Below are 11,678 nucleotides of genomic sequence, written 5' to 3'. Positions count from 1 at the left end.
GCAAGGCCTTGGACCTCTAAGATCGCCAATGTTAATAATTATGTTATTATATTAACTTAACATTTTTCATCTCTTTTGTTTTTATTTCTAGGTATGAGCAACTATGGTGTTTTTGTTAAAGAAGAAAATGCTGAAGGAACTGAACTTAATTGTAAGTTTCTCTCGTTGTGACTGATGATGAGTTTTTTAATTATTATTTATAAGATAAAAGTTTCTAACAGTGGGTTTTAGACTGCTATTTAAAAGTTTATATGTTCTAATATGACTACTATTCTTCTCTCTAATAATTCTGTTTAAAATTTTCATTATTGAATTTTGTTTACTGAGTTGACAGTTTGTTTTCTACATGATTGTCATGTTACTAGATGGGCTTTTTCATGTGAAAGAAGAAGAAATACTTATACCAGATCATGGTAAGTAATATTTTTCTTTGTATCCTTTGAACTTATGAATAAATTGGAAATTGGGACTTGATAACCTGTGATCCATTTTTAGAAATATAGTCATATAATAACATAACATCTTATTAATCTTGCATCACTTCTTTGTCTCTAAATTTTTCTATACTAGGGTTATTCATGATGTGTTAAATGTAAAACGTTTTATCCTGTTAAATGTTATAGCTATAGGATTGTGAGCACCCCTATTTAAAGTTCTGTTAATTGCATTAGAGCTCCTAGCGGATTTTCTGACCAACTTGTTTCATAATCATCCCTTCCAAAACTTCATGTTATTGTTTACTTCTAAGTTTTGATTAATGTAACTTATTACAACATGCCTAAATAAAAGTGAAAATTGGAAGTTGTGTGAAAGTTTGGCTACTGAGTATTTTGTTGTTCTTCTAACTGGTGAGGAAGGGAAACAAGATGAGCTAATGGACAACTGTCATTACATTATTGTCAACCATTGCTTTATCAGTTTTTAAAACATCCAAAACAATACTAACACAATCAAAACAAACTACAAGCAAGTAACCTAACACAACAAACAAAATGGTGATGAGCTGGTCTGTTGCGTGACATCATTCTCCATTTAACAGACCTAGTAACAGACTCTCACTGATGTTATATCATTTTAACATGGTAAAAGAAGGAAATATTTCTCCATTTAACATAAGTGTTTCCATTAAACACACTTTAGCATGTTAAACTAAAGATCATAAATACCCCTGTAATACCTGAAAAAGTTATTAGCTAGATTCGTGAAGAAAATTAGTCGGGTTCACCATTTGTTTCCTACAGTTTATTTGAGTTTAATGTTTATTTTATTACTTTAACTACATATACACGCGTCGTACTGAAAGGCGTTTCCTTATTTGCTTGATAGGGAAATTTTATATTCCTCTAAGAAATTTTTCCTTAGAATTTAAAATTTTCATTCACATTTTATGTTTTTTAAAATCAAAGAACACATTTGGTTCCATGTCTGTCTGCAGTAAAATTTTTGTTCAGGTATTATCGATCAAATGTTACGAAATATTCAGGGATTGTGTAAGTTGGTACCTAGATAATTCTATTTCAGTTTACATCCACTGCTTTCGCCTGTGCAAAAAGTATTTTTGATTACACCTTTATTTCGAAAAGAGTTCATTAAAGTTTCTGACTAATAGTACATTTCAAATTTTATCAACTTGTGGCCATTACTTTGTTATATGCATAATAATAACAGCTTTATTTACAAAAGTAGAAGCCTCTCCATTGCGAGTTACGGTTCTTGTTTATCAACATGAACAATTTATAAAAATTATACTACTTCTTAATTACATTTTTTATATTAATCTCTCTATTATATTAAAAAAGTTTTTAGTGATGACCATGTAGTATTTGATTTTACTCCCTCAGTGAATTGAAAACTTAAAGCCAGTTAGAAAAATTTTGAACTAATGGCGAGTAGAAAACTTAGAAAAGAAAAGGAAGCACAATATATTTCTATTTATGACATTATATTGATAAAAAAAAATACAATCTGAATTGCAGAATACATGTAAGTTACAGTTATAAAATTTGAGCAATGAGTCGTACAATTAAATGTACAGTTGTATAATTTGTAAAATGGGGGCTGGTCAGCTGTTAAGTGAAGGGGGGGTACTCCCCTAGTTAAAAGTAAAATAATAACTTGCCAGATTTGATTAATTAAATACTTTCTTTACACTGTTTAAAAATTTGACTATAAATGATGATTCATAATGAGTTCTTAATTACTTTAGCCCATAGGTCCATATTCCTAGCGAGAGAAGCCCAGCAATCTCCCACTCTTTGCACTATCTCATCTCGCCATCTTTTAATCGGTCTTCCTCTTTATTGTTATATTCCCTTGGTATCTAATTTGTAACAATTTTGGACAATCTTCTCGTATTGTCTGGCAACATAACAAGACATTATCATCACATTTTGGGTCGAGGAAATGCAATAAAAAATTTGGTTAAAACAGGATGAGGGATGACTCTTTTATCCAAGAAAAATGGTATATTAATAAATAATCCAATAAAAAAGACAAAGAATAAATATATACAATAATAAATTGAATTTTTAGAATGAAAATTAATTATTACTATTTTACACATTTCAGTAGTACTTTAATTTTTTTAATAAGTACTTTATTATATTCAGACTCGAACTTGGGATCTCTGACTCGCCGAGTGCAGGTCTGTAATTTTATCTTTGAGATGTAGAGTTCTATGGTCTGTGTACTGTACCGCTATGCTCCACTATGAGCTGAGCAAAGTGGAGAAAAAAAATAAAAGGTGATTGAGCCCACATCAACTCTATATATGAAGTGCTGATAAGTGACGGCCGACTGACTGCATGGTCCAAGTTACTATCCTTAAGTTATAATACATGCATTATATATGGTCTTAATTCCTACTCTCATACTATATTCAATTCAATAATACAACAAATAAACAATATCTATATCTTTATGTAACATGGAAATAAAATACGATTGACTATAATAATTGTTTAAATAAGGCACCCCCTCACTTCTGAAAAGAAATTTACGATGCCATCTAGTGGCAAAGATCAAATCAAAGAAGCAAAGATGGCAGCCATCTTGGTCCCCAAAACAAAGGGGTTAGTACCAAGCGAGAAGGCATCCTGACCTGGACATGAGAAGAAGAGTACAGAACTCTTCAAGAAGGTCTCTTCTCATAATGATGAAGGAGTAAATCCTTCAACTCAGGCGAGAGAGGCGGCGGCGGCAGGAGGATGAGAAGAGAGAATCCTCCTTCCATAATCACATTCACATCAGAACCAACCTTCATATAATAAAACAAGTAAAAATCTAATCTTCATCAATTAATGTAATAAAAACCAATTTACAACTAACCAACAGATATTGTAAATATTTTGCTCAAACCTTACAGCAAATTGTGTCAGAAAACTTTAATGAGGATAGAGGTTATTTCATTTTAAAACCATATGATATCAAGTTATTTAAATACAGTCCACTCCATCATTATAAGTAATTCCTTAATTTAAACCAGCTTGCCAGTATAATAATTAATTTGGGTACTATCCCCCAATTTTTACTCCGGGGAATACCTAAATTAAACAATAATAAAAATTATAAAATATGTAGCACATCAGTATTTTTCTTTTCACACGGTGGCCGCAACAAGCCTGATAGTTTAAAAATGATTTCTAACAGTTTCCTAGTAAATATCTTTCTTTCTTTTTTCTTGTATGTACAAGATATTTTTTTTTAATAGTTAAATAGTGATTGATAAGACCTAGTTTTAGTTAAATAGTGATCGATAACGCTTTAGGTTCTTTAAACTGTAAAAAAGTGCTTTCAATAAATATCCCTGTGTTTTTCCAACTTCCCATATTTTTGAGTGTTACACCAATTGGTTTCAGATAATTACTGATGTCTTCATTCTAAAACTGGTTTATTAAATTTAGTTTCCAATCTTAAAAAGTGAATAGTGTTTTAGTTATGGTAAGAATCATAAATTTTCCTGTGTTGTTTACTTTTACAGATATGAGTGACTCCCGTATTTTTATAAAAGAAGAAAAGGCAGATGATTCCTTAAATGCTGGTAAGTTTTCTTTTGTTTATCTTATTAGTCAAAATTCCTAGGACTAACTACTTAAAAAACTTTTTTTGGGGGGGTAGAGGAAATACAATAAAAAATTTGGTTAAAACAGGATGAGAGATGACTCTTTTATATTTTTTATATATTTATTTACTTTATTATATATATTTACTTTTATATTTCTTTTTTTTATCTGTTACTATTTCTGTTTTTATTTATTGTTTATAACTTTTTATTTTTCTTATTTAATTTTACTGTTTCATTGTATACTCTTGTAATTTTCCGTTTACTTTTTATTTTATTTTTTAGCTCTGACGAAGCCCTGCAACATGGGGTGAAATGTTGACTCAAATAAAAATAGTTATTACTATTTGAGTTTCATTTGACCTCATCCGGACAATATTCCATTTATTATTATTTTTTTTTACAAAATGTAAATTTGTTAGTTAATTTGCAGTCAAAAAAAATATTTTAAAAGAACTGTTAGAATGGAACTTATTAGCTGTTTCAGCCTCTGAAATAAATTTATTTATCCTAGTAGTAAATAAATTACAGAAATGACACAGTGTATCCCAATTATTATTCATTATTCATTCATTTCAATTTAAAATATAGTTATTAAATTAAATTTCCTATATTTCAAAGTTGATAATGTTTTAGTTAATCATATTTGTTGTTTACTTTTTCAGGCATGAATAACTCTTTTGTTTTTATAAAAGAAGAAAAGGCTGATGTAACTGGGCATAAATGTAAGTTTCTTATTGTTTTGAGTTTAGGTTTGTTACTAACTGTCAAAACGCCCCTTGGCTAACTATTTAAAAAAAACTGTTTCTTTTTTTATTTACATAGTCTCCTTTAAGAGTTATATATTCATCCAAACAATTCTCTAACATTTTGTTGATGTCTTTCTTTTATGAAAAATTTTGAGACTTCCAAAAAAATGCTTCAGCTATCGCTATGACTTGTCAGTGACCGATCTCTATCCTTGTACCATCCTTTTGAGACTTGCGAATTGGTAAGTTGCTGGAGACAGATACGGAGAATGCGGTGGGTGGAGAAGTTATTGAAAGTTGAATCCATGCAGTTCTGCCAGCGAAAACAATTTCTCGCACTTATCAATAGCTTATCTGTCTTAATGGTTATGTTTTGTCCAGTAGGGTTATTTAGGGATGTCAAACCTGAAAACGTACCCATAAATTGCTAGGAATACTAAAAAATTACTAAATTTTATATGAGACAAATTATTTTAACCTATTTAAAAGAAACTGTAATTGCTGACTGTGGATGGTATGAGGCTAAGTCAATTAATATCTGCAATATAGTTATAAAATTTTATTGTAATCAAATAGGAAACTTACAAGGACATCATTTTTCGACATAGTCCTCTTGCTTTTCAACGCACTCCATCGTTTTACAATCTTCATGATGCCCTCAAAAAAGAAGGTTTTCGGTTGAGCTGCGAGCCAGGAATGCACCACTTCTTTCATTGCTTCGCCTGAAGTAAATCGGCAGCCCCTTAATGCTTCTTTGAGTGGACCCAACGAGTGATAGTCTGAAGGGGCAAGATCGGGACTATATGGAGGATACCGCCACCAATAAAGGAGACATTGAGCGTTCACTTCAGAAACTCAATTTTGAAGTACTGGCTCATCCTCCATATAGTCCCAATCTTGCTCCTTCTGACTATCATTTGTTTGGTTCCCTCAAAGAGGCATTAAGGGGCCATCGATTCACCTCAGACGAACTGTGTATTTCTGGCTCATGGCTCAACTGAAAACCTTTTTTTATGAGCATATCATGAAGCTTGTACAACAATGGACCAAGTGCGTTAAAAAGCAAGGAGACTATGTCGAAAAATGATATTCTTGTAAGTTTCTTATTTGATTACAATAAAATTTTATAACTATATTGTGGATAATAATTGACTTACCCTCGTATATTTCAAATAAAAATGTGTACATTACATATGTCTTATTTTCTCTTCCTTAATAACTTTTTGTTGGAAAGTAAATGGGTGAACGAGTTTCTCCCTAAACATAAGTCTTAAGAACCATAATTTACTTACTGTTAGTGAGGTTATTCCTGTAAAAGATTTTTTAAATTTTATATTGCATTTACCTATAATAATAACCCAAAATCCCGTTTATATTAGTAATTATAAGAGAAAGTATGAAACTGAGGAACTACTGGAAAAATTTTGGTCGACATTATAATGTAAATAATTACTATTTTGTGTTGCAGCTCCGGAAATGTTCCATGAAGGAGAGGAAGCACTGCTTCATAATGGTGAGACTTTTAAATTAGTTTAAGCTTCAGTTTTGGTTGAGTTGTTTATTTTGAAGTTTATCATTTCTTTATTTTCCTGATATGTCTTATAAGTATATGAAGATTTAAAATCTTTACATTTTTTTATAATTTAACTCTTTGATAACACATTATTGTGGCTTGGGAACACATATGATGATAAGCCATTGTCAAGGGAGGTCACTTTTTTAGCTTTCATTGGGAGTGATGGTGTGATCTCTAGCCACCTCCCTTTGATCTTGGATTGCCCTGAACCGTATTTAGTCTGTCCTAGCTTTCATCTACTACGATCGTTCTGGATTCTGCTACCTTTAAGTATTTTTAGACTCCTTTAAATTTTTTTTATTATCAAATTTATTTTTTGAAGTTTACATAAATTTATTTACTTCATATGTATTCTTTTTTTTTATATTGTTTTGGATTATTTCAAATTGTCTAAATGTTTATAGAAAATGTGGTGATATACAATAACTTTTTAGGGTCCATATTTAGTAATTAATTTAAAGCTGATTGTGTACATAGATTCACTGGCATACCCTCCTCCCCTGCAGTCTAAGTGTTAATCTTCATTAGAGGATAATTGGTCATTATTATTGTAAACCTTGTTGCAGATGATTAACTGTTCCAAAATGTTGATATATTTGATAGAATATTATAATGTTTGTTTATTTATTTATGGATGTGAGACAGAAAAGTCTATTCCCTTACTTAACATTTTTGTTTTTTCTGTACTCAAATATAATTGTTTGCTTTTTTAGTTATGGTAAAATCAGATACAGGTAAAGTTAGTTGAACTTAATTAGTTCGTACTTTTTTATCAGTGGATTTCTGAATATAATTAGATACTGGGAGGACTAGTTTTCTCTAGTAACTCTAAGCTTCACTATTATAATCATAATGATAATAATAATAATAAACAGCTCCATTGACAAGGAAATATCAGTTGCACGGTTAAAGACTGGAAAATTATTTCCTGAGACATAAGGGTTTTTGATTGCAATTCAAGATCAGGTTATTGCATCCAGATCATGCTGAAGACATGTTCTAAAAGAATAACACCAGATAAATGTCGATTATGATCAGTAACTCTGGAATCAGTCCAATATATTATTGGTGGATGTACATTGTTGGCTGGCAGTGAATATTTCTAGAGGCATAACAATGTGGCCGAAATATTCCATCAGGCCCTGGCGGTGAAACAGAACTTAATAGATAATAAGAGCCTATATTTAGCAGATAGCAAAGTTATGACCTCCAATCCAATCATAATATCCACTGCTGGACAGTTAGCAAAGTTGTGATCTCCAATCCAATTATAATATCCACCACAGGGCAGGTAGCAACATTAATAGTGGCAGGCGTGGATGGCTTGCTAAGAGGTCCCAGGTCCTGTGATGCAGCAGTCCGATTCCAAACTTGCAGGTCTCTTGAATCTACAGACAGTCCATCAAACCACCTTGTCCTAGGTTTTTCCACTCTCTTTGTCCTAAGTAATTCTTCTGTCATGAGCATCTTGGGAATCCTGGAGTCAACTATCCGAGATACATGAAGTATCCAATTTTAATGAACCTGACCACCTCTATCTCACCAGAGAGTTCATTAAGCTCTCAGTTCTTTCTTTAGCATCAGACTACTCTGTTTTTTAAAGGTTTAAATATTGATTCTATTATGGATAATTGACTTATCCTTATTAGATCTTTTTTTTTTTAGCTCCTTAGTCTGTCATGGACCAAAAATATTCACTTTGGAAAGAAACCCAATAGGTTTAAAATTACATATATCATCTCTAATTGTGTTCATAGGGATGCTTTAACTATGCACTCGGATTCATTGTTGCTGTCGCTTTGTAGCAGTCCTACATCTGAGACTTTGTGTTTCTAATCCTACCCAAAAAGGAATTTCAGGCTTAATTTTGCACAAAATTCTTAGTGCGGCATGAATCCGATGAAAGTTTGTTTTCTTTTTAGAAGTGTGGTCTATCAGTTCTACCTTAAAATTAATTTAGAGTCTTCTAACTAATAGATGTTTACAGGAAGCAAATTCTGCCTGTTTCATTCTCATAACACTTAGGAACCATATTCTATTCTTTATTTTCAATATGTCTGAAAGGACATAATTGATACCCATCATTGTATAATTCACTAGTTTTTTTGTTTCTTTTCTTAGCCTTTAGTGAATGATATTCCTGAGAGCTCCAGTTCCTTGAGCACATGTTGATGGAACGGGAAATTTAGTCTCGAAACTCAGATTCATATGAGGACAAGATTGCTAGACCAAAGATTCCTCTACAAAGAACTCAAGTGCATACTAAACATTAGTCATAACCTGTATTTTGCAATATATAGGAATTACAAAATAAACGTTATATTGGTCACTGTTACTATAGCTTACTCCTTATATTGGTCCCTGTTACTATAGCTTACTCCTTATATTGGTCCCTGTTACTATAGCTTACTCCTTATATTCACCAATGCTTATAGAATATTCATCACTAGACATTTACAAATAACTAAAGGTTTTTTAATTTTCAATATGGGATTTAAACCAGTTATGTTCTCTAATGGGTGACAGTTTAGTGAAGTTTTATGCTGTTGGTTATCAAACAATGTTAACAAGGATCTAAGGGTTGGTATTTTTTTTTTTTTTTTTTTTTTTTTTTTAATGGACCCTCCTCAAAATAAATTTCAACTCATTCAGAATGGATTGGAAATTTACTTGCACCACTTCTGCAAGTTGTTAGGGTTATTTTTTTTTTATTATTTCCAAATTGGAACCTAAGTTTACAGGAATATTATTCATGTTAAAATAAGGAGAAAATGAAAAATAAATGTGCCCACTTCTAGCATTGGTCATGAAGACATAAATATTCTTAAGTGTGATGACAATCTAATGGAACGACTCCCACAATAATAGATTTTATTATTGGTTAATTTGTGTTTATATAATGATTCATACAGTGCTTGTATAATTATTAGGTGCCAAGAATGTCCTCAGCAAGATTCAGGAGATCAGACAGTATGACTTAAAAAGTCAGATGAAAGTGGATTTAGCACCTCTTCAGTCTGGTGAGAAACCTTTTCTCTGTCATCATTGTGGGTATGAAACTGAGTACTACATTGATTTGAAAAAACATATAAATACTAATCATAAATATGAAGAGCATTATCAGTGCCCTGAGTGTGACTATAAAGTTATTAGAAAGAATTGTTTAAAAATACACATAATGGCTCGGCATACAGGTGAGAGACCTCATAACTGTCTTGATTGTGACTATAAGGCAGTAACAAGAGGTAAACTGAGAAGACATATTCTGGCATGTCATTCAGAAGAAAAGCCTCATCACTGTCCACACTGTGTATTCAAAACAGTAGACCTGAGTCACTTAAGGAAACATATAATAACCTGCCATACAAATGATAAGCCTCATCACTGCCCTCATTGTGACTACACGACAGTAACACAGAGTTATTTAAAAACGCATATAATGGCCTGTCATACCGGTGAGAAGCCTCATAGCTGTCCTCATTGTGATTATAAAGCAATATCAATCAGCAAGTTGAAAATACATATATTGTCCCTACATGAAAGAGAAAAACCTCATCAGTGCCCTCATTGTGAATACAGAGCGTCACAAGCCTGTACTTTAAAAAGACATATAATTGCCCGTCACACAGAAGATAAGCCTTACAACTGTCCTCATTGTGATTATAAATCAGTTACTATGAGTTATTTGAAAGTACATGTAATTTCCAATCATACTGATGAAAAACCTTTTTCCTGTCCTCATTGTTCTTATAAAGCAGTAGAAATGTGTAAATTAAAAAGACATATAATTGCTTCCCATACTGATGAAAAGCCTCTTCACTGTCCTCATTGTAACTATAAAGCAGTTATAATGAGTAAATTAAAGTTGCATATTATGTCTCAGCATAAAGGAGAAAAGCCTCACCACTGCCCTCATTGTGACTACAGAGCATCACAAGCCTGCACTTTAAAAAGACATTTATTGACCCATCGTACTGTTGAGAAGACTCATCAATGTCCTCATTGTGACCATAAAGCGTTAACTATCAATAATTTAAAAATTCATATAATGGCTGACCATACAGATGAGAAAAACCATCCATGTACTTACTGCGCCTTTTCAGCTGTAACAATAGGTAATTTAAAAACACATGTAACTGCCCAACATACTGAACAAAAGCCTCATCATTGTCCTCATTGTGATTACAGGGCATCACAAGCTGGTACTTTAAAAAGACATATAATGGCACTTCATACAGGAGAGAAGCCTCATCAATGTCCTCAATGTGAGTACAAAGGTGTTACCATTGGTAATTTGAAAATGCATATAATGATCAATCATAGAGGTGAGAAGCCTCATCCATGCCCTCACTGTGCCTACAAAGCAGCAGAAATGTGGAACCTGAAAAGACATATAATGGTTCGTCATACAGGTGAGAAACCTCTTCAATGTCCTCATTGTGACTATAGAGCAGTAATAATGAGTAAATTAAAAATACATATTATGTCACAGCATAAAGGAGAAAAACCTCATCACTGCCCACATTGTGACTACAAAGCATCAGAAGCTGGTACTTTAAAAAGACATATAGTGGCCCATCATACAATTGAGAGTCCTAATTGCTGAAATCTGCTATTGCAGGGATTATAGCACACGTGCAAGGATAACAGATGATAAAAACTACTAACAATTCAAAATTTCAGATACAGAAACAAGACGAGAAGGTACCCGAAAACCTTATAGAGAGGCAATTTAGCACTGACACTACGAGGAATTCTGATGTTAATATAAAAATTCAATGTAAACAGATGGATTACTTTTGAGTTCAGAAAAAAAAATTAAAAAGCTCTGACTAAAAATATCAGCTTAAATTAAAATTAACTAATTTTTCTGAATTTTTGACCCAACTATGAAATATCTATGAAATGTACGGGGTGGTTCCAGAGTTTTCCAGGAATTTGAAAAACAAAGAATTGCGGAGGAGCAGAAGCTTCGCAAAATTAAAATAGAGAAAAAATATGAATTAAAAAGATTGAAATTGGAGCTTCTAAAGAAGTCCGATGTAACAAAATAATTGCATTAAAAAATATTTGTAATTATGTATATATTATTTATTATTTCTTTCATTAATTAAATATTCTTTATAAAAAGTGGAAATTATTTAAGACCTCAGCAGCCCCTTTCTCCCTCAAATAGATGTAAGCTTTTTATTTTTGTTCATGATTGATTTCATTTCAAATCAACACATTTCAAATACTTTTTTACCTCATTATCTCATAATCTAATAAAATTTGACACCAAAGTAGTTTTCAT

General features: G+C 31.8%; 1 protein-coding gene across 1 annotated transcript; it reads left to right on the top strand.

Moving 5' to 3' along the window:
* The first annotated feature begins 318 nt into the window (after positions 1-318).
* On the top strand, positions 319-11,574 carry LOC106684381 (zinc finger protein 26). The gene is made up of 5 exons (XM_014426430.3): positions 319-413; positions 3,980-4,039; positions 4,726-4,785; positions 6,278-6,322; positions 9,316-11,574. The coding sequence occupies exons 1-5, from the start codon at positions 347-349 to the stop codon at positions 10,989-10,991; spliced, it is 1,908 nt and encodes a 635-aa protein (XP_014281916.2). The 5' UTR covers positions 319-346; the 3' UTR covers positions 10,992-11,574.
* Positions 11,575-11,678: the final 104 nt, after the last annotated feature.

Source organism: Halyomorpha halys, unplaced genomic scaffold (genome assembly GCF_000696795.3).
Source record: "Halyomorpha halys isolate HHAL.00 unplaced genomic scaffold, Hhal_1.1 Scaffold576.1, whole genome shotgun sequence".
In the NCBI taxonomy this organism is placed as follows: Eukaryota; Metazoa; Arthropoda; class Insecta; order Hemiptera; family Pentatomidae; genus Halyomorpha; species Halyomorpha halys.
This window is presented reverse-complemented; position numbering and strand designations above follow the sequence as displayed.